This window comes from Protobothrops mucrosquamatus, unplaced genomic scaffold (genome assembly GCF_001527695.2).
Source record: "Protobothrops mucrosquamatus isolate PMUCROS unplaced genomic scaffold, P.Mucros_1.0 scaffold346, whole genome shotgun sequence".
NCBI classification, from domain to species: Eukaryota; Metazoa; Chordata; class Lepidosauria; order Squamata; family Viperidae; genus Protobothrops; species Protobothrops mucrosquamatus.
Window position 1 is genome coordinate 422,747 of NW_015386683.1, and position 26,408 is coordinate 449,154.

Below are 26,408 nucleotides of genomic sequence, written 5' to 3' on the forward strand. Positions count from 1 at the left end.
TTACTTAGGTTTACTTTGCAGTTTTCCATTAGTTTCCATGCTTAGCTTCTTGTTTCCATTTCAGCTCATTTATCATGAGAAATATGTCTCAGAGCTATCTGTCCATCATTTTCTATCCCTGGCAAAGGTCAATAGAATATTTCTTCCTAGAGAGGTCAACAATCAATGTACATACGTTGAAGGGTAGTTTTAATTACAAAGTTGGCCTTTCAGATACTACTAGGATATGGATATCATGGTTCATTGAATACAATTTCTAAGTGTGTAGTCTTTTAAAAATATATATATACCTGAAAAGACTTTCAGCACAAATTCAAAATTTTGTTGTGACTTTTTATAACATTCTAGTGAAAATGCAATATTTTAAATATTGTGGAATCTGGATTATAAAAATCCAAAACTCTGAGTTGTTACACACCAAATATAAACAGTGAAACTCAAAAATATATGAGATGCAAATTTGGTTTCCTGCAAATGTTTACCAAATAGATTATAGCAACACTTTTGTTATAGGAATATCCAGAAATAGGATGTATAAAGAAGATTAACACTTTTAATTATTACTATACTGGAGATACATAGCTGTCTTTCTGATAATTGTTAAATGCTAAATAAATTAAAATCTGCATTTTTTCCCTATTATAGACTAATCCAGATCAAAATATTTGAGAGTAAATTTCATCAACCGTGGTGGCGCAGTGGTTAGAATGCTGTATTGCAGGCTAATTCGGCTGACTGCCAGGGGTTCACTCCTCACCAGCTCAAGGTTGACTCAGCCTTTCATCCTTCTGAGATCGGTAAAATGAGGAGGACCCAGATTGTCAGGGGCAATATGCTGACACTGTAAACCACTTAGAGAGGGCTGTAAAGCACTATGAAGCAGTATATAAGTCTAAGTGCTATTGCTATTCTTATCAAATTTAAGGTTTAGATTGTTGCAATCTTGGTCCCACTGAAATCCATATTTACCAAGAAAACCAGTGTGTAATTTAGACTTAAGATGTAGGTTTTGTCATTAACATAGTGCGCTTAAACTTTTGATATACTGTCCCTTTTATGTTTATACTTATTACAATACTAGTAGCCTTTAAAAAGTACAAGTTGTCAATTGTACATGTGTACTGTACTGTTCGGCTAATTCAGGAAAAAAGATACGATGAGGTTTATTCTCATTATTTTTGGAAGACATGCGATTTAGGTGCTGTTTGTGGCAATGCAATCCCCAAGGATTAAAGCTGTTATTTGCCTGTTGGTTCCCATTGGCATCCTCCATAAGTGATGATACATCTTGATGGTACTGAAGATCAGACTGCAGTCGTGTGTTCCCATGGCAGCTAGACACAAAGGAATCTGATTAGCTTATTGTCTGGAAGAAAAAGATTACTACTATAAATCTCAGCATATATGTATTTCTAAATCCTTGTAATTTCAGCAGGACTTTAACATAGTCTTAAACTCATGTAGTCAGAAGTAAAATTCTGCAAGTCCACAATTCAGAGCCATTTGGTACATTGTTTAGAAGAAACCCTCACTGAGTTCAGTCTGACTTACCCTTAAGAATGTGGGCACTAAACTGCAATCTTCATTGTGAGACAGAATGCTAAGGATTGTAACCTACCCAGTGTTAATAATTGTAGCACTATTTACATATAGGTAATGCACACAGTTATCAGTTAGTCGTGATCAGCAAGCAGTTTTCTGATTAATGAACATAGGGAAACTATATTTTATAGTTTAAGAACAGCACAATGAACCAACATTTTAACTGAGAATAAATCCCCCAAATTGTGCAAATAATTCAGACTTTGTCCACTTTTATCTAAAAGAAAAATGTTTGTGAGCTTAACATGCCTCTTCCCTCCCTCCTGCCAATAAAAGAAGATTAAATAGACCATCTGCCTCAATTACTATATTGGTGAAGTTAAGCGGCTTATTCTGTCCAAGGGCAGCCTCAAGGTGTGTAAAAATTGTTTGACTTTGCCATCTTAGATGGAAATCAAGTACAGTATCTGGGTTGGAAATAGAGGCAGGATTGTGATTGGCAATGGAGGAATAGGTACAATATAAATCTAACAGATCATTTAAAAATATTCATGCTAGTACGGTTTGTTGGCAAGTCAAAATAACTGGATAATTCCAGAACTCATCAGTGGGGCAAAGCCCATACATAAATGTGGGATTTATGTTAGTAATTTACTGGATGGTAACCAGAAAATTAAGCTTCCTTCTTTTGTACTGCATTGCTGGCTTTTTGTACTGCTTACCTGCTTTCAATGACATTTGTGAATTGGCTGTGATTCCATTTGACAAATGTGTGATCATTCTTGCTGGTTTTTGTTTGGTTGAGTTTCTGCCATATTGTCATTGAACACTCCTTTGAGGTGTTATCCAAGGAATTGTGATTATCTGTGTGTGGAGAGGCTACAAGATTCAGATTTCCGATACTGTCCTTCTTGAGATACACAGATATTACACCTTTAAGTGGAAAAATAAATTGCATCAACCTGGGAGAACTGATATGTAAATTCATATACATAAAATCTGATACAATCCCAAATTTTGTTTTCTAATTTAACAAATGTTTACTGCTAATTTGAGAACCCTCAAATTCAGAACAAATGAAATAAACTGTAGTTCTTCATACAAAGTTAAACTGCTATTAAACATGCCACAGGATGCAGTGATGACTATCATTGTGGATGATTTTTAATGATCAGAAATAAATTCATGGAAAGAAAGGTAAGCAATGACAAGTATTAACTATGTCTATAGCTACAAAATGGAAACAACAAGTCTCTTGTTACAAATTTCTAGGGAATGCAATTAAGAGAATGCTTCAGCCCTCAAGCTTCCCATCAAATTCTGGTGGGCCTTTGTGGAAAGAAGATGCTGCATTAGGTAACTTTTGATCAGATTACAGATGAATTCTTTTTATTTGTTTGGCATTTATTTCAAACCATGTTTATTTGGAACTTTATAGAGAAGTACAGAGATGGCCTTGAAGAAAACTGATTGATTAAATGCCTTTAAGTCAGGGTCAGCTTCTAGTGAGCCCATAGTTTCCTCCATCACAATTTGTCCCTAACCTGGTCTTACAGATCTTTCAAAAATGCACACATTGCCATTGTAACTGAGTCCGTCTACTCATTCGACTCTTCTTTTTTACAGCATTAAAACGTGATCATAGAAAGAATAACAAAATAACAGAATAGAATAATAGAGTTGGAAGGGATATTGGAGTTCCTCCAGTTCAACCCTCCATCCAAGCAGGAGACCCTATACCATTTCAGACAAATGCTTCTTAAAAACCTCCATGGATGTTGCTCCCACAACTTCTGAAGGCAAGCCATTCCACTTGATAATTGTTCTCGCTGTCAAAAAGTTTCTCCTTGGTTCTAGGTTGGTTCTCTCCTTGATTAGTTTCCATCCATCCATCCATAGGTGGACCCTCTCTTCTTTGTGGCAGCCCCTCCAATATTGGAACATTGCAATCATGTCACCCAGTCCTTCTTTTCACTAGATTAAACATACCCAATTCCTGCAATCGTTCTTCATATGTTTTAGCCTTACTGGTTTCCTTCTTCCTTAGCTTAGCACTTGCACATGAGTAGTTTGTGGCTTACAGTCAGCACCTGACCATATTTTTAATTCTATAACTGAGCTGCTATACCTCCTTTTAACAATAGTATTGTCATTTAATCATATATACTCCATTTGATGATGTCCATATACAGGGATTGTTTGGTTGTGTGAAGAAGTATTAGTTAAGAAATCATTAGGGTACAGAAATTGATAATTAGTTCTCCTGCTTCATCTCCTGCAGCAACTATTAGGAAAACATGAACTTAGCCCAGGAAACAACCTGCCTCCAGAAGCGGTGAATGCTCCAACAGTGGAAGTTTTTAAGAAGAGACTGGACAGCCATTTGTCCGAAATGGCTTGGGTTTCCTGCCTGGGCAGGGGGTTGGACTAGATGACCTTCAAGGTCCCTTCCAACTTTACTATTATTATTATTATTATTATTATTATTATTATTATTATTATTATTATTATTATTATTATTATTATTATTATAAAACAAGGAAGTATGAGAAAGAAACTCAAAATTGCTTTGCCTTGATTCTCTTTGATATAAGAGGTAGAGAAGAAGAAATACTGACAGGATTTCAAGATTCTATTATTATAGCCTATATCAGTAAAATAGAGTCCCCAGTATTTTATGTAGTGTCTTTTTCCTGACCTAGTTTATCCTGAAGGGATGACAGATATATTTTATTTTGGTGTGCCGCCATTCCTTTAAAGTATGTGGATAAGTCAACGGTGGATGGGGGATAATCAATCTCTGCTCTCCATGTTCATATTGATCCAAAATTCTTGCTGTGTGCTCAAGCTCCTGAGTTACAGGAGGCTGGCAAACAAATTATATACTCCAATGGCCTGATCCTTGTGTCAGAATGTGGGGCGTGTCAAATTGCCCCCTAAAGTAGAGAATAAGGATATAAGTTAAACTACACAGTCAACTAGAATAACCCCCTTTCTTTCTTTCCTTCCATTTTTTTCCCCTTTCAGTATGATTCCCTGGCCTCCAACTTGGGTACGGAGAGGAATCTAGAGCAGGGGTGTCAAACTCGCAACATCATGTGACATGTTGCGACGTATTGCAACTTTTTTTCCATTGCCAGCAATGGGGTGGGTGCGGTTTTGGCATGATGCATCCGGCCCGCAGGCCGGCAGTTTGACACCCCTGATCTAGAGGAATCTTGGCAGGAAAACTTTGTCTGTATTCTGATAGATAGCCATCTTCACAGCACCAAAAGAGAGAGGAGAGAAATTAACTATAATTTGCATAAAGTCTTCACAGCTTAAGACAGATAGATGATGATAAATAGATAAAGAGATAGATAGATATTTAGAAATAATTATCATAAATTAAAATATACTACATCTCATTAGAAAAGTCTAGTATACCTGCTTAATTTGTTGCCGAGATAGCTACTGTTGACTGGAGATTTCAAAACCCTTTATAATTAAACCAAACTTGGTCTACATAACTTTAATTCCAGGACTGACTTCTGTAAAAGACAAGTTATGACTATCCTAGTTAGCACCTATTCCTGCATTTCAAATTGATTCCAATGCCCATTCCATAGGAATTCTGAAGCTGTCTGATTACAAGGTTCAGATTTACTATTATACACAGTCTTTCCCGTGAGCTTCATTATTGAGTGCTAAGAGAGCATGAACTGCCTTTAATTTCCCCAGATGAGATAATCATCTTTGGAAATCAAATAAACTCCAAATCATGCAAAGAAGATTACTTTAAGATTTGATTTCAACCCAATGTAAATTGGGATTAAAAAGTAGTATATAACCATATTATCTAGTCTTAACCTTTCCTTTAGTTACAGTATCTAGTGTGCTGCTTTGCTTCTAAAATAGAACAAGCCCTTTTTCATATTGCCACATATGTGACATTTGAGTAATCCCTAAAATAATACACCATGGAAAGCTAAAGTAGGAGCTGCCAGTTACTAAGAAAGTAGAAACTTGTTGAAATATTTTAGAAGAAGTTCTTCTAAACGTGGAACAAACACGACACAATCAAATTAGAATAGTCCTCTCATATGTTTGTATCATTTTCCAAATGCTGAAGGCTCAGAGGTAATGGGTAAAGGACTTGTATTATCTTCAATACTCTTTGCTTGGGCAGTAATTGCAAATTAAGTAGTTGTTTCACTTGTAATGTTGACCATAAACCAAGAAAAATTCTAAAACTTATTTTATTAACCTCCTCTCCCAAGCCTATTTACTAAACAACAACAACAACAACAACCCACTGTCATACTGTAGAATACTTTGTGACATATGGTATATGTTTTTACCTTAAAAACAGCATCCACATTTTTGTTTACTTTTACGGCTCTATTATTTACTACATTGTTGTCTTGCCTTTATTACTTTATAAATAACTCAAGGCAGAAAACATACACACCACTTCCTCCTCTTATTTTCCACTTAAAAATTCTGTGAAATGAATTGAACTAAAAGTGACTGGTCTAAAGTCATCCAGCTGATTTTCATGCCTAAGGCAGAACTAGAATGCAGAGTATCCTGGTTTTTAGGCCAGCACCTTAACCCAGCTTTGCTGGCTGAGGAATTCTGGGAGTTGAAGTCCACAAGTCTTAACGTTGCCAAGGTTGAGGATCCCTGCCTTAACCATTACACCAAACTCGCTCTCAAAACTCCATATGGGAATAGTGCAAGCAAAAATTATATTAATAAAGGAGGATATTTGTAGCTCAGGGCTGAAATGAAAATTATAGTCTTTGTTCAAAGATGAAACAAAAGCAACAACACAAAAGAAAAAAGGGGGTGATGGAAGAGGTCAAACTATTTGTACAGATCAAATTATTACTTTGCAGATAAAGAAATAGCTTCCTAGAATTTCTAATAAGAGAATAATGCCCAGTATTTTACCCTTCTGATTGAGATAACAAGTGCATTAATTTATTTTTGCAGTGAAAAGAATATTGCAGATACCTTAAAACTATAGCATGTTCTTAAAATTATATTATTTTATCTTTATTCAGTAATTATTGGCATATTAAAAGTTCCATCAAAGCACCCATCTACAAAATGCAGACAACTTAAAGCAGGAGTCTTCAAACTTGGCAACTTTAAGACTTGTGGACTTCAACTCCCAGAATCCCTCAGCTAGCACATAGTCTTAAAGTTGCCAAGTTTGAAGATCCTAGACCAGTGGTGAGATTCAAATATGTGAACAACCGGTTCTCTGTGTGGATGCCGCTTCCGGAAGTCCATTCTGGGCCTGGGCAATAAAAAAATAGCTACCGGTTCTGCCGAAGTGGTACGAACCGGCTGAATCCTACCACTGCCCCTGACTTAGAGAGAGAAGTTAATAGTACTGTACTCACTTTTCAGTCTCCTCTCTGTGCCAAACAGGTAGTGATCCCTGTTGCTGGTTGTTGTGGCCATTGCTGATAACTGTGGCTAGTGACATCTTTATTTTCCCACCCTCTATGATAGTACAGGCGATATCAGTAAATCAACCAGGCACTCATGAGAGCACTCAATTCCATTTTCTTCCATGCATTTTTTTCTGTATCTTTCCCCAAACATGGTCATCATTTTATAGCTAGTGACTATGCCATGTCCTCATGAGCTCATCATGTTCTCCACACAACTAAAGGGTTCTACATTTTTTTTTATTTCTGAAAAACTTCAGGATCCTCCAGCAGTGTCCATGGGAGGGGATAACATTGACAAAATAGTACCCCTTGCTTCTTTTGAACTTGAACATGTTATTCCCCCCCCCTGCAAGTATTTTGATATTTCTCTCTTGTGCCACTGGAACCATTAGAGGCCTGCTCTGATGTCTGATCTTCAGAAACAGAGAGAATAATAATCTAATAGAAGAAAATATAGTAACTCGGAGCTGAACTATGGAGTCTTTGGTGCTCTCTGGGATTGGTTGTTATTTTGCTGATGCTTCATTACCCAGCTAGGTAATCATTATCAGTATCTTCATTACCCAGTCAGGTAATGAAATGCCTGCAAGAAAACAAGCTCAGAAAGCACCAAGGACTTCACAGAATAATAATCTTTCTGACAATTGCCTTAAGCACAGAGTGGTCCATATACTCTAACTGACTTCAAACAATTTACTTTGTTTTAAAATGCATGTCTGATTTTGGATTAGTTATTGAATGAATTAAGCTAGTGTGGTCTTGAAAACCATATTGATGGCTGAGCATAATAACAGAATAACAAGAGTTGGAAGGGACCTTGGAGGCCTTCCAGTTGTGAAAAGTCAGCCCCCCACCCGAGAAAGAAATATTTTTGGGAATATTAAAAGGCAGAATATTATATCTCCCCAAAGGATCTTAAAGGCAGAAACCAACCCCCCCCCAAGTCTCTCTGCCCCAAACAGAAACCAGGTTTGCAGAAATGCAGATGTGATAATCTTGTCAGAAAGATTGGAGCCAGGAAACTGGGATTAGAAAGACAAAGATCCCTAGAATCAACAATCCCTCATACCAAAAAATCCAACAGTCATCAACCATCAGCCCCAGGGAAGCAGGATATGACCTTTGGGACATAATAGGATTAATCCCCCACCATCAGACTCAGACTCAGGTCAAAGTTCATGCCACAGGAACAACTCCAAACAAAAGCCAAGAAGGTATAAAAACCCACCACTCCCTACTTCATGTGGTCAGTTTTTCCCAGAGCCATCTTTCCATCTCTCCTCTTCAATAAACTGCAACCTTCTTTCTAAAGCAGTCTCCATTTTGTTTATTTCCAGTTTGGACTAGACCCTGATGAAGATTTTTCATTCAACACAATCCAACTCCTTGCTCAAGTAGGAAACTCTGTACTATTTCAGACAAATGGTTGTCCAATCTCTTCTTAAAAACTACCAATGTTGGAGCATCTTCAACTTCTGGAGGCAAATTGTTACACTGATTAATTGCTCTGTCAGGAAATTTCTCCTTAGTTCTAGGTTGGCTCTCTTAATTTCTACCCATTGCTTCTTGTTCTGCCTTCAGGTTCTTTGCAGAATAAGTTGACCCCTTCTTTTTTGTGGAAGCCACTTAGATATTGGAACAGTGCTTTCATGTCACCCCTGCTCCTTCTTTTCATTAAACTAGACATACCCAATTCCTGCAATTGTTCTTCATATGTTTTGCCTTCCAGTCCCCTTAATCAGCTTTGTCGCCCTTCTCTGTACTCTTTCTAGAGTCTCAATATCTTTTTTTATATTGTGATGACCAAAACTGGATATATAGTATATGTAATATCCAGCCAAAAATGACTTAGCCAACAAATCACAGTTGAGCAAAATCACTGTTAAATAAGCAGCTATCCTCCAAGTCTGTTTCAGTTATGTAACATTGTACCAGTAAGCTAGGATTTGGGCTTAATGGCTTTTTAAGACATAAAATTGCTGCCATTTCAAAATGAGATAAATACCCACAGTGAGAATGGGACTAGTATGTGCCATTATATAACCCAGGGGTTCAATAGGCAAAGAAATTAATCTTAATGTGCACTGTCCGAAAGTTTTCAAAAAAACATTTCTCTCCCAGTTGGATAGTGCCAGAAGCCTGCAAACACTGTTACAGCAGAGAATTTGGGGCTGTGTATCTAGGTAAGCCGTAGATCTTTACATTCAATTTAGGTCTGCTACAGATTTATTCTGTACTATTAAAATCACCTGCTGTGATAGACAAAGAAACTGCAGCTTCTCCCACTGGTTCTTCTATCAATCCTTTCATCTAAGCTACTAAAAAGCAAAATGACTAAAGATTGGAAGGGGGAAATGGCTAAGAAACGGGTGTGAGAAATCACACTTATTCAGTCTTTTCCTACTTTCAAAAAGCATAGGACTAATTCTGTATCATGACAAGGCAAGTCCAATTTTGAAGAAAAAACCCTAAGTATTTATTCCATGTACTAAACAGTGCTCTGTAATTCTATATTTCAGCCATGCTTCTCCTGTTGACTTAAATGGGGCTCACATGGCTGAGGTGTCAGACACCCTTTGACATATTTATGCCTTTCCCAATAAAGCCTGGCAGGGACACAGTTGCAGCTCATAGTCTCAAATGACAGATTACTTTTGAACATAAGGCATCTTTGACCTTTTGATGACACACCAGTGATAGTGGGCCATCTTCTCAAGGATATTACAGATTCTACTTAGTAAGCATTGCATTTTCAGTTCTAGCGCTACTTCCTCTTAGCTGCCCCCTACTGAGAGTCTTACATAGCATTGCTCTTTTATATGCAGGGTCCCCTTCAGCAACATGAGCTACCTGAAACAGTGTCTGAATAATTCTAAGTTTTAGATGGTGAAGTCATGGCAAAGCAAAGTTGCCAAATGACTATTTTTAATCTCAAGCTATACCTTTACATATATGTATATAAAAAAAACCCTGAATACTGTTCACAATATGGAGATTGCTAGGATCTGTAGCTCAAGCTTTTCAAGGGACAGAAGTAAGGGGATAACTTACAACAGTTGTTAAGGTAGTCTATAAATTAAATATACCCACAGATACTAAATGTAGAAGTTGTGCTAGAATATGAAATGTTTTCATCCCAAAATTCAGCATAAACAATTGACATTCTTATTTTTTCCAACAATTGACATTGACAAGAAATTGTATTTTTTGTGGTCAATTTTTAAAAATAATTTATATACCAAAGGATTCCAAGGAATGCATCTAAAATTCATTTAAAATTGCACAGCCAAAAAGTTGCTGCATGGCAGCATCTTCTTACTCTACTAACCTTGTTTGGCCTGTATTTAACATTCATTACATTTTCCTAGCTCAGAGGTCTCAAGATGTCCTAAACACCTGTTCTCACCTACTAGAAAATCTGGACAGTGTTCCTTTTTCCATCTGTTTAAATAAGACCGGGGAAAAAACAAGAATATATCTGAAAGACAAATCTATATCTCATCCAACACCTGGCATCTGTATTGCAGTCCTAAATTTATAAAAATGAAGAAGAAATATGTGAAACAAGGGGTTTGTGTGAATCAGAGGGTTTTAGTGTGATAATGTATCAATTTCACTGTCAGATTTAATCTTCTTAGTCTTTGGATCATGTGACATCAAAGTAGAGCTTTTCATATATTCCTCCTCTTTATGTCAGGCATGCTGAATCAGCTTCCTCTTATTGCCTAAAAATGCTTGCTCTGTGTACCCAAAGAGACAGGAGAAGGCCATTCTGACTCATGAATCAAGCTGTCTATTTTTGTGCTTTATCTAAAAATGGGGACAGATTCAGTCCTGAATTGTCAGGTAGAGAGGCACTTTTCATCATTAAAGCAAAACAATTTAAAAATAACCCTAATTTATGAGCTGGAATAGACTGACAAGTACGGGAAGGGCTCTGAAGAACCAAGCCAGACTGAGAGTCTTAAGTATGCAATAAATGTTGGCTGTTTTTTATTCTAAAAGAGGGCGGATCATTTTATTGATCAACTATAAACCAGCAGTAAAACCAGAATGCAACTAATATGAACGGATTAACCTAAAAGAATGGATTCTTCCTATGTTCTATGAATTGCTTTCAAATTGCTTGTTTTGAAAAGAAACATTCGGAGGTCTTTAATAGGTGAGGGACACCATAAGACCATTTCCTGCATATTTTTTTCTTGACCAAGAATGTGGTAACTGAGTAGAAAAGAACTAAATAAGTGGATCTCCCCTTGTTGTTCAGGCTTCCAAATTGTTTGGATGAAGGGCTCATGCTACTGTTGGCTGATGGGAAAAATTCAAAATCCACAACATTAGGACCAAGTAAACTGTTGCAAAGTTATAAGCTTTTGGATGCTGCAGGACTGTTCAACAGTCCAATGAAGAGAGACCATAGAACAAGATTTTTTTCTTTCTTATGGTGGGGTTTATACATTGTGATAAGCCATAGTATAGTTGGATTTTAAATAGCATCTTGGGAAAGCTTGGTGGCGGTGTTTAGTAAACTCTGAATTTTGGTTAAGTGATTGTGTTTTTTCAATAGGCTATAGCCTATCCTGATACGATAATCTTTCTACTAGCTTACAATATAGCCTGTTTTTTTTGTGTGTAGTGCATATGACTCTCAAAATGACTTGAGATAACTAAAGGATGCAATTAGCATATACTAATTTAAAAGACTAATCATTCAGTTATTGGCCACTTTTATTGAAATAGTGGCTACATTATGCAATTGTGACTTATTCCAAAGAAATGACCATTACATCTTGTCCTATGCAGAAGAAATCTCCTATTGGAGTTGTGTCTACTGCTCCCATGAGGCCAGCTGGAATCCACTGGGGACAACTGCAAACTGGTAAAATTCTTGACCACCTTCAAGCTTTTGCTTTCTCCACATTTTAGGTGCACTTGAAGATGGTTGCCTGCCAAGTATACATTTTCCTATCTTCCTTCCCCTCACAGAAGAGAAAAGGGAAGGAATGTAGGCCAGGTGTAAACTTTAGCTTTCTATATGAACAAAATCCTAGGGATAATGGGGAGAAAAATCCTGACATCATGATCCATGTTTGGAAGGTACTGTGGATACTGTAGAAAAAGCCATTTAGGTAAAATGAGAGTTGAAAAAGGCTTGCAAATAAAACAATGTGCCAGATTCCAATTAGTCTGTTGCAGCATAAACAATCAAGACTCTCATTGCATCAACATGAATGATATATATGACTGTAGAATTCATCAACATAGGCAACATAGTTTCTGTACATTTATTTCTGCAGGGCTCAAATCTGTTTGGCTTTGTACATGGCAATGGCAGGCAGAGGAGAATATTTACAGAAGGTATCAGGTTAGAAATATCTCAGCAATTCTTAGAAGCTGTTTTGCTTTGAGCCTCTATAGCTCTGCTCCTGGCTGTGTATTTTTAAACGAATAGGCACATTTATTTACTGCCATGTGCAATGTAAACCTGAACAACACCTAGTTGAAAATAAGTCTAATCTCATAATGAGCTCTAAACTAGACAAGTAATTTTGGGAGAGAAGATATTGCCCAAAGAAAGGCATTTGTTTCAAGGTTGTCTAATTTGTACTGAAATGAATAAAAAGACGGTTTTATCTGGAAGTAGCCTTCTGAAATAGTGCTAGCTTGTAGTAGATTTAATTGGCGTTAGCTGGGCAACATTTTACAAAGTAATATCATTACATAATGGCTCTTAAACTACCACAAAACCTCCAGGAGTTATAAATATATGCAACTCTATAAAAATATCTAACTCCATAACTCCAGTGGTGAATCCATGCCAAAAATATAGAGCGATTTCTACTGACGTTCAGCCTGACCTTTAGTTTTCTAGGAAAGCTTTCAGATTTTTTCAAAGGTGATGTCTAAAGATATGTTGATAGCAGGACAGATGTAGGGTTTTTTGGTGGGGCATGCCCTAAAAAATTATAGGGGACTAGTCAGTGGAATTTGTATTTCATTCTAGAATCCCGAATTAGGAATTCCACTGCCATGCTTGTAGATCCTTATTATAAAGATATTAAATTTACAGCCATGTACTGCAGAATATCTGAAGCAAAATTCTGAAAACCCATTCTTCCATATTTTTAGTTTCAAACAGCTGCCCGAAGAAACTTTCTAGTTCCCAACAAACCTCTTTATGAGTTAACACTCCAGACTGCCATTTGAAGCAGCGGGGTGTGTATTCTTGTGTAGAATTTAATTTTTTGAAAGTATGACAACACTTTATGTTATGGTTTGTGCAGGCATGAAATGCCTTCTTGCTAAAAGTAAAAGCTATATACTGAAAACTACAAAGTCTTGTTCCTTTTTGCCCACCAAAAAGTAGTTGCCTTTGAGTGTAATTACAAGAATACCTTTGAATGAATTCCTCATGAAATACAGTATCTGTGAAAGATTCATATAACTGAGCTGTTGATTAATAACATTTGTAGAACATGCCTGGGTGAATTTATCTGCCATTGGGTATAAAATCTTCTTGGGGCACTAGTAACCAGCCAAAAATAACAGTGGGACAACGAAATAAGATGGGGAAAAATGCTACTTTTTATAGATTAGACCTACCATACCTAAGCTGCAAAAATTCAGATAATTATTAGATGACTAGCTGTACCTGGCCACGCGTTGCTGTGGCTCAGTCTGGTAAAAGCGTGTGTTGCTTTTATGTCCAACAGATGGCACTGTTTTTCAAAAAAAGCATGTTTTTACCTGTCACAGGTGTGACATCTATATAATATAGGTATATAAAAACACGTGCATATTCGAATGCAACATTGTGTCAAAATTTCAAAGCAATCGGTGAAGAACTTTCGGAGATTTAAGATTTTGAACAAATGAACATTTACATTTTTATTTATATAGAAGATAGAGGGAAAAAAGATTTTCTGTACAGTTTTGTTGCTATCTAGACTAGAGGCCCATATGGACTCTACAGGCCAAATGTGGTAGCTCTATTACAGAGACTTGGACTTCAGAAAACATTTTATTGGGAGCTAGCACTTGTGAGAAGACTTCTTCATTTCATAGCTTTTTCTGCAAAATTATAGAGAGGGAGAGATTATTATTTTTTAAATACAAGCAACGCCTCTAAAGTATGCATTATTTTTCAAGGGAAAATGAGCCATCTTGACGTTTTCATGTTAATGGTAAAAGAATGAGGTAAGAGATGTGGGAGGTGATTGTATATTCTACTGAGCTCAGATAAGAACTCTTAAAATGCAGGCATTCTTGTAAAATAGCTCTCAGCTGGAAAAATGCCAACTCAGCCCCAGGGGGACAATTTTATGTTTAAAGCTTGCCTCTTAGAAAGAAATGGGGTGGGAGGGGCTTTAATTGGGCCAGCCTGTCTTCCATTGCTTCACAGCCAGGGCAGAATGAAGCAATGTGCAGTCTGAATATATATTATAAAATTGGAGCGAATGGGGGAATATTTTTGGTTGAAGCAGCGATATTTCTTATTACATAATTCATACCAATGTATTTGTTCCCTATCCATTTTGAAAATTATTGACTGCAAGCTCTTTTTATATCTCATAATGAAGTTTTCTCTTACACAAATGGGCTTGTTTCAAGTTCTGGGTCTGCATGAATTCAACTTAACAAAATTATGCAAAAATTCACTGTTGATTTGAAGCAACGTCTGTTTAGTGTATGGCTTTATTGACCTGGTTTGTACTTTATTTATGTTTTGTTTTCCTGATTTTACAGTCTATTAAGTAGCCAGGGTTCTAGTATGGCTTCAGCAAAATGTAACGATATAATGAGAAATATTTTTACAGAAAATATTAATATCTGATAGGCAATCTTTCAGAAACTCTGATTCCCAGTCAGAACAAATCTAAAGGTTCAGCGGGCTGGCATAAGTCATTTTTTTTAAAAAAAAAATTCTGTGTGAAAACTGACCAGATTGGGAGCTGAATCTTACTTCCACATTGGAGACAAGGTTCAGACAGGCAATTTAGGCCAAGAAATGGAAAATAAGCCAGAGAAATTGAACTGGCTTAACACAGTCATAATCCTAAATCTTGGAAATCCTATTGCTATATTCTCCTCAAACTTGAATTTATGGATATACTTTAAATGCAGTCCCCTACATAATACATTACAGTCATTCAAATAATTACCATGCAATGGATTTATCCCAACTTCTACTGCTTTAAAGCTTGTTTGTATTCTGTTTCTCTGTTATTTGTATCCTACCATTTCTCTAAGGAAACCTATGGCTAAATGCAAAGAGATCTTCCCACATTATTTCTGATGAAAGGGAATTAGGCCAAAAGATTATGAAATCCTGGATCAGGTCCTAGTTCTTTGGAGCTTCAGCTCCAGATATGAACATCAAAATTAGATAAGATGTCTAGGCTAGCATTGTGTATCTGATCGCCCAATATTTCATTTTATGTTACTTTCTCACATCAGGAAATGGGCAGGGATGAATACCATCTGATTAAGTAGTGTAAAGCTTTTTGTATTTTTGTTTGCCACTCCCTCGTGCTTTTATTCTTATCCTGCTTTCAGGTGCTTTGGAGAAGAGGGAGTCAAGCTTTTCTCCAAAGCACCTGAAGGCAGGACAGGAAGCAACAGATGGAAACTAATCAAGGATAGAAGCAACCTAGAACTAAGGAGAAATTTCCTGGCAGTTAGAACAATTAATTAATGGAACAACTTGCCTCCAGAAGTTGTGAATGCTCCAACACTGGAAGTTTTTAAGAAGAGACGGGACAACCATTTGTCTGAGCAGGGGGTTGGACTAGAAGACCTCCAAGGTTCCTTCCAACTTTATTACTATTACTATTGCTATTGCTATTACTATTAGTATTTCTTTGAATATTGGCTTATCTTTCTAAGACAACTAAAAGCCCCACAACATCAAAGAGATATGTAAAGGGATTCCAGTTCAAGATCATCGGACCCCTCACATATGGAATGGGTAATGATCAAAATCAGAATGGGAGCTTTTCTGCAATTTAAGTCCTTCCAAGTCAGGTTTTTACAATAATGAATCTCACAATTTAAAACAAATCAAATTATAATGAATAATAAGCTACGGAAAAATGCTCCCTCCCATCCTATTGCTAGTCAGCTTTAGGCTTGGCTCTTTTTTTCCTTTTTTTGTTTTTTCAGTCCAGGAGATATCATCTCATTATGGGAGGTATAATGTGCACAGATGGTTTCTTTAAATGGAATCAAAACATTACAAAGTCCAAAAGGACTAACTTACAGACACAGCTGAAATATCTGAGCATCAATGGAAAAAACACTTAAATGAGGGGACTTTAAAGATCTTTCTATTGGTACTAAATTGGCTTCTTCTTCTGTTTCTGTGTATTAGAAAATAACTTTATTTCTTTTGTTTCTCCTTTTTTTGATGGGTGTTCAAAGTTTTTAAATCTCCCCCCCCTCCCAAGTTGTGGTATAAAAGTGGTAAAGCATTCTAACCAGTGGTGGGATTCAGACGGTTCGCACCACTTCGGCGGAAACGGCAGCTATTTTTTTTGTTGCCCAGGCCCAGAATGGACTTCCGGAAGCAGCATCCACACAGAGAACCGGTTGTTCACATATTTTAATCCCGCCACTGATTCTAACCATCTAGGTTTGCAGTCACAACTGCAACTAGCTTTTAAAGGACAGGAGTTTGTTCATCGGAAGCATTAAGCAACACTGGCTGCATCCTGACCGATAAGACACTGAGGTTTTTTCCCCATCTATTAATCCACCTTACCAAAATCTAATGAGAATCACCAGTATCAAATCTTATCTTAAAATAACTTCAGTGCAATTATTTCCTGGACCTGACCATTGGACAACAGAATCCATGGTATCATCTGTGATTTCAAACAACAACAAAGTAATTCACTCCCTCACTTTCAGCATCATTTAAAAAGGGTCACTTTTCATCTCTAATTGGTAAGAGCACACAAAAGGTATTGCAGTCTTTCTGTTTTCTTACTCTTCGCAAGCCTACCTATTAGGAAGGCAGATTATTTAAAAATTGGCATGTGCCATCCTCCATCACCGTCCTACAGTATTCCATTTTCTCTGCATATAACATATTTATATTTGTAGGTTTTTAGACACAGTTCCATTGAAACCTGGAAGTTGTTTCCAGATATGAAGTACTCAAAGAACAATGTGTAGACAGAAATATGAAAAAATGATAAATGCTGTATGGACATCCATAATATTTGGTAACCAAGGCAGGACAACTGCTTCAAGTGAGGCTTTTATAGAGCAATCTGAATCGCAAGATCATCTTGCCTTACAAATACCAAGAAAGACAGAACAATCACTTGCTTCTGTCTCAGATTTCATTCTTTCCTTTCACAAGTTGCTAACAACTCGCCCTGTATATTTTTAATGGCTTTGAGCAACATATCATTTCTCTGTGCGACAGGGTCTAGTAACTTCACTTCTTTCCTGGCAACCGGAGCAGAAGAGGTGGTATTTCTGATATATTTTTATAAGCAACATTTGCTAAACTCGTGCCCTTAACCTCTCAGTATTAACCTTGCAACATGGCCTGTATTACATTTATTCAGAATCTACTGGCCCTTATTTCAAGACAAGTGCATTCAAGATTTGAGTCTTAGCCCTACCTTTGTAACGAGGAGTGAACTGGTTCATTGCTGTTGGAAGAGCTTCATAGAACCATTGCTCCTGAGAGACAAGTGGCTTGCAGACAGTGCAGTCATCATACTTCATCATGCTCATATGTCCTCCAACCTGGTGGATGAATGGTTCCAGCAGGATTCCTTTCCTAGTTTCCCCGATATCCAGATTATTCTGCACCATGATGTAACCAGAGATACTGGAGTCTTTTTCTGATTGTTGTTGCTGGGTCTCAAATGAAGGAGCCACTCTCTAACTAGGATCAGAAGGTGACTGGAGGTTTTTATGGCAGCAAGTGAACTCGGCTATGAAGCATATATGCCCCCTGGCAGTTCAATAATCCTTCCAGAACTGTTCTGCACCCCAGAGGATAAATTCAACAGCTGAGGGGAAAAAAAAGCAAATGGTATCACTCCTTCTCCTGTAACACATCCCTAGTGCACTTGTTACAACATATAACATTTAGCACCCTGGCCCATAACTTTGTACATGTGAAATGGATGTATTCCTAACTTTGGGAAAAAAGTGAGGTATTTTCTGGGATTCCAGGTCTGAAAGACTAAAATGGATTCTAGTTAGATTGCACAGATAGCAGTATCTGAATAAAAAGATAAGGAAAGTTAAACTAGAAGAGCTATCAGGCTAAAATAGCTTCTCTGACAGCAGCCTAATTGGACATTCTGACAGCCATCTAACACTAACTTATTAATAAGGGGCTCCTTGTCTCTTGTTAAACAGAATCCAGGTTGAGAAAAAAATGCTCAATTTGTTTACCCCAAAGCTGCTCCCAGTTGGCTTTTCAACTTTCATTCATGGAGCCCTGGAGCAAAATGTTCCCTACCAAGAAAGTTATTAATATTGCTCTGTGAATAGTAGTGTCTGGGCTTTAACAATATAGTGTTAGTAAAAGGGATATTTATCCTTCCTTCAGGGAATCATTTTACCATCACACTAGCTATCTTTCCAAAAGACATTTGAGATCAGGACATTCCCTACTTCAGCACTAGGACTTGGGGAAGATTTTTTTCTTCTTCTTCCCATCCCTCCTGAAGTCACATCAGGACATTTTATTTTATCTTATTGTATTATTTTATTTTATTTTATTTTATTATTTATTTTGTTCAAATAAATCAATTATAAGTTTTGATGGGACTTCAGGTGAAAGGAAGAAAAGAAACTATAGTTGTACCTCCATGTTAACAGATATAAAACATCCTTAAAAAAAAAAAGATAGAGGTAGAGGAGGTAGGTTTTGATCTCCCCTCACTTCTTACAGCTCACTTTACAAAGATTCAGGATTCATCTTTTACCCTGTGGTGTTTATACTACAGATATTCATGACAGTTCCTCTATGACTGACAACCTACTCAATTTTGGTAGAATCCCTCACTTTTGCACACATTGCAACACAAAGACTGGGCTGACATTTCCTATTAGGTTCCTAATGTAGTTTTCTGGACTGTGGCTCACAGAGATAATTATGGCCTACTCAACGAACTAAACAAGATTTAGTGCTATATGTGAACCCAGTTAAAGTTATGCAATAGGTTAGGATGTCCTTAACATAAAGTAGGGGCATAAGAAACAATATTGTATTGTTATCTTTCAAGGTACCTAGGGCCAATAAAGACTGGGATCATACCAAACATACATATATTGTGATTTTATGACAGAGGATAGATAGTAGAAAGTAGAGAGCAGGAGACATTCTAACATGACATAACCTGACTTATATTAAATTCTGGATAGAACTCTGAGGAAAATCAATAGAACCAGGTGGGATCATGGCACCTGCCTCTTCGTCTGACTCAGGGTCTGGAATAGCAGCAGTATGTCTTCTGGCTCCATATTGTCATTTAACCCATTACAATAGTCTGCAGGCTGTTTCCAAGCCTATTTATTGTTGTCCCCAGATTTAAGATTATGGTGCTGAAATTTGACAGCAAACTGCTAGGCAACATTATGTCTCCTGACAATTTTCAGTGGGAAACTCTTTACACAAAAAGTAGTTATTAGATTCAATAAGTTTATACACAGAGAAAACTTTAAAAAAAGCAGGAAATTGCCCCCCCCCCATCTGTGCTCCTTCCAATAATGTTATTATGTCACTATCCTGCCTGCATATCCTTGGCAAAGAGTATTAAGATAAAAACAAAGATCTCCAGATTGTTTGGAATAGGAAATTGGTTAGAATGATAGTTGAACTATTGGAGCATTATAGGAGTACTAAAGGGGGATAGAGAAATAGTAGAGACACTGAATGGAATTCTTTATTTCTCTCTTCAGTGTGAAAGAAATAGAACAGATTCCTGTGCTTCAGCTGGGGAAAGCTGGACAATGGATACTAATAGTCATAAAGAGAGATTATGTTTTAAATCAAATGGATAAACAAGCTAAAGATAGATCAATCCCAGGGCCAGACAATACTCAAGCATTCAAGAATTCTTAACTTAAATATTGTTGACCTTTTCATAAAAATACTCAACTTCTCTTCAACAATGGAATCTGTTACCACATCTGAAACAGTCAACATGACCTAAGTTTTTGAAAAGAGATTTATGGGTGATAACACTGGTAAGAGAAACTAGAAACCAGTTATCTAACATCTGTTTTGAGGAAAGTAAATTTAAAGTATTATTAAAGAGAAAATAAGCAAACAGAAAAACAAGACTTTCTGAAAAAAAAACCCCAATAATTTCTGCAAAAGAAAATCTTGTTTCACTTATTTCCTAGGCCTTTTTTGAGGGCATCGATAAACATGTAGGCAATGTGTTATTGTAAGTCTAGATTTTCAAAAACCACCTGATAAAATTCCTTAGCTAACCCAGTTGTCATGGAATAAACAGGTAACACTGGTGAGATGTACATATAGTAGTGGAACTGGTGCTTTTAAACTTGTATATAAATTATGAAGCGTTTTGAAAGTAGTCCAAGTTTGGTGATTGGGCTTGAAAATGGCAACTGCAATTCAGGATAAAGTAAAATAAAGTAAAGTGTGGGACAAAAAAGCCTCCAGACTTCACATATATGCTAATGGAAACTGAACTGGCATTGCCTAATCAGGAAAGGGATTTTGCAGTCAGGATGGACAGCATAATTGAAAATGTCAACCCATATGCAGCTGCTGTAAAAAAAGGTAAACTCCATGCTTGGAATCTTTGGAAGGGAATTGAATTTGCCAATATAATACTGTTCTTAAATAACACTGAAGTGAGATCATGCTGGGAGTATTGTGTACCAGACCTATGGGACGTTATGTTTTCAGTTTAGAAGACAAGATAGGATTGTACAAATGTTAGAAAAAATGTGATTTTAACTAGTAGACAACAAGAATCCATGAAGTTGATTCTGGATGTATGCTGCAGGATGGTTTTGACTTACAGTATTTAAACAGTACTGTTGTAAGCTTGCAAGCGTTAAATGTTAAATTTTAAAGCACAAATTGGAAGTTCAGTTAAGGAACCTAATCAAGGCAAGTGATTTTCAAGAAAATGTGCCATTTAAACATTTCTTAAGCTTTTTTTTAAAAAAAAGGTTTTGCTGCCCTTACAGGTGGCCACCTGAAGACTGGGGCAAATCTTCTGCAACTAAGAAGAAAATGCAGCAATAAGTATGAAAACATTCTCTGCTAGCAACAGTAAAGGAGGCAGGAGTCCTTTTTTAACATTTGGATATTCTAATCTTGCTGTTGTACAAAATTCTTGTTTCTCATGCCTGTCCTCAGAGAGACTAAGGATAGACTAGAAACCATAATTACAAAACTAAAATTGTGTGCAAAGTTTTCCTCAATGCTATTAAATGGTAGCACTTCATTTGGCCATAGGTTGAAACAATGTAAGTGACGGAACTATTTTCTATATGGTAAGGCTGTTAAGCGTACAACTTTTTTTTAAAGCGTATATATTATATGTATATTTGGTTTGGACAACAATTGGATTCCTCTGAATTTCTGAAGCTGCGCAATTTCTAAACCTCATTGATCGAATCAATGACTAGAAGTTATAGCAAGCTATTGAACCTGCTTTTATCCAATGTGTGCTTTTTTACAGGCTATAGGACTGATTTAATTGATTGATTGATTAAATTTTTATGCCACCATCTCTCTTACAAGATGACTCTTTAGTTCTGCTAATAAATTCAAAGAAATGATAATAATTTGTTTTCAGGCAAGGAAAATCAGTAGCATCCTTTCACAACCTATATAAACTGCCATATTGAATGTATTAAGGACACCCTCTTTGGAACAAGACTCCACTGGTCTGTGAAGGATACCCTAAAGGCTAGAATCCAAGAGACCCTGAGTTCTAGTCCTGCCTGGCATGAAAACCAATTGGGTGACTTTGGGCCAGTCAGTCTCTCTCAGCCCAACATACCTCACAAAGTTGTTGTTGTGGGGAAAATAGCAGGAGGAAGGAGTGTTATATATGCTTGCTGCCTTGATTTATAAAAATAATAAACATGGTATATAAATAAATGCATAAACAAACAATACTAGCACTCATTATTGTGAGATGGCTAATTTTAACAGAAACATTGCAAAGAAACTGTGCTAGTTTAGAATGAAACAAGATGGGCAGTCAGCCCTGGGCACTCCCTGACCATTGCATTCAATGGCAGAAGCAGAATTATCATAGAGGAAGTTGCAAAATAATTTTATCTGGCTTAGGGGGTCAGATGTAATTACCACTATAGTCAGATTTTTAGAATATACAGTATTATTCCCAAGAGTAGCTTTAACATGACTGTTATGCATTCACATTTCTTCCCCAAAGCCCCAGTTTTCAAGATCACACAAGGTAACATTGAGAAAAGGGAACCAACCGCTAGCTCCAAAGGTCTAAAAATAGTTGATTGATGCAATCTGCTTACTTTTCCCTTTGTGCATTTCAGTTTCCCATTACAGCCACAGACTTATATATACTGGTAAGTCTCCCTGTTGATTTATACCTGCATTACTTAATGTCTGATCAACAGCTGCTTGTAGATATGGGAAGAATATTGCTTAATTTTAGTAGACTCTTTGCTATTTCTATGTGGCTATTTCATGCACGATGACTAGATGCTGTATTATCCTTTATTTCTAAATCTGCTTTTGCTCCTCTTCCCTCACCTAAAAGAAAAACTATCCTTGGTGACAAGAGCATTGCAAATGAAAAGCTCCATTCTCTGCAAGGAGCCACGTTTCAGCCCCTGATGCCATAAATTCTTGTTTGCACAAACCCAGAGCCCTTTTAATCTTGCATTTCCTTTCCTAAAAGAATATGATGTTCATAAAGTTTATAGCTAGTCCCAGCATCCCTCATGCACACGAAGCAAAGAAAGATACCATTTGTTTCACTAAAAGATTTATATGACTGCTTTGCAAAGCTGGAGGATTGCAGAAAAGATGGGAGTCACATTTTCCTGGATTGATTGGCCACTAAAATGCTCTGCCTCTTGCCAAGACTTTTGGAATAATGGGGGTGAGATGAGGTGTCTATGGCTGCACTGCAGGTAGTCCTTGACATAGAAGCATAATTGAGCCTGGAATTACAGTCTGAAGTCATTGCAGTCGTAAGTTGAGGCCTCACATGGCCGGACCTGATTTTTCTTTTTTTTTTTTGCAGCAGTAGTTGGTAAGTGAACGCCATGGTTGTTAAGTGACAGTGGTTGTTAAGTGAACCCCACAGTGATTAAGCAACTCAATTTTCCCCAGAAACTGGAAGTAAGTGCTAGAAACTGACCAAAAAGGTGTAAATCGTAGTCACATGACCACAGATGACTGCAAACGGCTGTAAATGTGGGCTGGTTACCAAGTGCCTAAAGTACAATCTCATGATCTTGAAGACTGGGCCTGGCTGTTGAATTTCGAATCTGGGTCGTAAGTAGCCTTGGAGTGGTCCATTGTAACTTTGAATGGTTGCTAAGCAACTAGTTGCATGTTTATAGCTCTCTTTTGTTAGTTAATTATATATTTTTTAATAAAAAGTATGTCACAGCTTTTTAAACCATAGATTCCAGGACTCAGCCCTCCATCCTTCCAAGGTCGGTAAAATGAGGACCCATATTGTTGGGAGTAATATGCTAATTGTGTAAACTACTTAGAGAAAGCTAAAAAGTGCTGTGAAGCAGTATGTAAATCTAAGCACTATTATCAGTGCTAATGTTATTTGAAAGATAAACAGACTCAAATCTGAGTAGCACTTGGAATGGAGACCACAAGGAAATCCTAGGATAATAAGATAGATAGGAAAATAAAACAAAAACAAAAACAAATTCTTGGAGAAGACTATAGCTAATCACTTACGTTGCCAAAAAGCTTGTAATGGAAAGATGGAAGAGAGGGTGGGGGAAAAAGAGATGCTTCCTGGGGAACAATCAGATAAAACAGGAAGAAGCCTGGAATTGACTAATGGCAGAGAAGAAACTTAAAAAAGGTTCTGTCCTAACTAACCAGGCAGTAAAAACAGATGGAGGGAGATTTGTACTTGCAAGATTCTGTTAATATAATCTTATAATAAAGTGAAATTAGTTCACATTGTTAAATTTCCTGTCTGGTCCACTTGGGAGCCTGGTAAAGCTATATGGATCAGTCTATGTAGTCATTAGGAGTCAAGCTTGACTCAAAGGAGACATTTGATAGGGTGGCTCTAAATTATACCTTATTTCCCTGTCAAGGTTTGTCTAAACCATTCTTCAGCCAGGTAAAAGCACTTGGCTTTTCATATTTTCCGTGCAGTGTAGATTTGGGCCAATTCTTTCCAGAACAAACCCACCTGAATCAAAGAATATTCTGAGAATCTGCTTCTGATTCAGAAACACAAATACAGTAACTGTCTTTTTCAAACCTTAGAGGTTGAGCACATGGCCCAGAATAAACGAGAAGATGATCCTTTGTTATGTAAGAGGTGGAAAGGGAGAAGGCAAGCCTCTATTCTTTTTGCCATTGTCTTTAGTAATGCTTTTATTAAAACAAGCTATGGTCTGAATTTAGTGGTGGCATCATTGGAATGATGAGGAGACAGATCAGACAAAGGAATTTCCAGGAGCAAGTAAGAACTTTGAATGTCATGATAACTTTCAAAATGAAAAGATAAGGATATACTTCTTTCTACTGCTCAAAGCTTAGACATACATTCTTTTGAAGATGAACCCATGGGTAGGACCAGTGTTCATTTTCAAATACTGTAACCATGCTTGTCATTTTATTTCTTAAGCTTTTTACAGTGCCAACTCCTGAAATCTCTCTGTGGTTTACATTTGTAGCCATATTTTAATTTCTGATGATTTTGTCAAAGCAGAGAAGAAGAGTGAAGAAACTACATGTTTGCAACAGGTATCTGCCATTCATTCGCCTCTAGCAGCTTGTCTGCCTGAAATATTTTAATAGGACTATGAGACTAATGTATACTCTTCTTGGTAATTGCTTCAGATTTATATTTGGCTGGCTACTGGGAGCTTTTTCCTGTAATATATCAAACCTCAGTTGATGTAAAAGGCTGTGGATATTTCACTAGGTTTATCAAAAAGCATTTAAAAGTGATATACAAAACCTTTCCAAAATGACGTCACTCAAGACAGGTTAATGTTTTAATGGAATAAGCTTACCACTGACTATATAGTAATAATTCATTTCTTCTCTATGCTTACAGCAACATTCAGATCAGGATCTGGAAAGGAAAAAACCTACAGGAAGCACTGAGGTTTGTACTTACCCAAAGCAGTTCTCCTGTAGTCTCTCAGGCTTTTCAATCATATCCTTCCAGATGTGCTGGACTTCACTTACCTTAATTACTATTTCTAGTCAATTGAATCAGCTTTGAGAGCTCAAGTTTTGAAAGTCAGCTCATTCGGGAAAATTGATTTAGGGAATCTTAAAGGCTAGCTAGTTACCTTAATTAGTTTGCAATAGAAATCATAACATTTTACACAGCTTTCTGTAGAGAGAATGTATTGTTCAGGTCTCTGGATTAATATTGTCCCTCATCATTCTTACTAACCTTGCTTCTTCTTGATCTAAATAGACAAGGTATATGCCAGTTTAAATATCAGCTCCAACAGATCATGGTTTTAGAATCAAATGGAGAGTTTTCCTTAGAGTTTTTTAAAAAATGAATACAGACCAATCCCATTAAAAACAGTTACTTACCTAACTGCTCCTTTGTTGACAGTCATTACATTCATCCCCCACAGTAGTTTGTGAGTATCCCACAACCAGAAGGAGTGTGAATCTGCTGCAGTTGCTTTGCAATACTGCAGTCTTGCTAGGTTGTGTAGCCTTAGTGTGGGATCTGGAAGTAGGAGAGAAAAAGGAGTTGGACTGTGGACCATCACCTGACCTTCTTAGACATTTTTGGCAGGCATGTGTTATATCCAGCCAACAGCTGATGCAATTGGACTACATGGGGTTAAATGGAGACACTAGAAAAGGGAAAAACACCTATGACAATGAAAGAAACAAAACTGTGACTATGAGCTGCCTCGTCGATTTTGCTTTCTCAATGCAAACAAAAGGTTCATTGAATCAGTATGTGAGAATCCAGTGAGAGTGACTTGCCTTGTGTGGGAGCATGTTTCAGTATTTTTCACTGCAAGTAGCAGTACCACATTCACTGCTTTTGAAATAGTTTAAGCATGATCAGACTTGATTAGTATTGGAAGGGAGATCACTAGGAAATCTCTAGACCAGGGGTCACCAACCTGTGGTCTGCAGCCCTCTACTGGGCTGTGGGCTGTTGGCCACTGGGCCATGTGAATGGCTGGCTAGTGCACACATGTGTGCGCGCTTGTGCC

At 37.1% G+C, this 26,408-nt stretch overlaps 1 protein-coding gene across 1 annotated transcript in view; it reads right to left on the minus strand.

Annotated features, from left to right (window-relative positions):
- Window positions 1-25,868, minus strand: part of IP6K3 (inositol hexakisphosphate kinase 3) — a 30,599-nt gene extending 4,731 nt beyond the window's left edge. The window contains exons 1-4 of the mRNA XM_015815520.1: window positions 25,765-25,868; window positions 17,624-18,019; window positions 2,265-2,475; window positions 1,156-1,334 (exon numbers count right to left, since the gene is read on the minus strand). Of these exons, the coding sequence (XP_015671006.1) occupies window positions 1,156-1,334; window positions 2,265-2,475; window positions 17,624-17,819 (586 nt within the window). The 5' untranslated portion in view covers window positions 17,820-18,019; window positions 25,765-25,868. The remainder of the gene's footprint in view (window positions 1-1,155; window positions 1,335-2,264; window positions 2,476-17,623; window positions 18,020-25,764) is intronic.
- Between the last annotated feature and the right edge of the window lie 540 nt (window positions 25,869-26,408).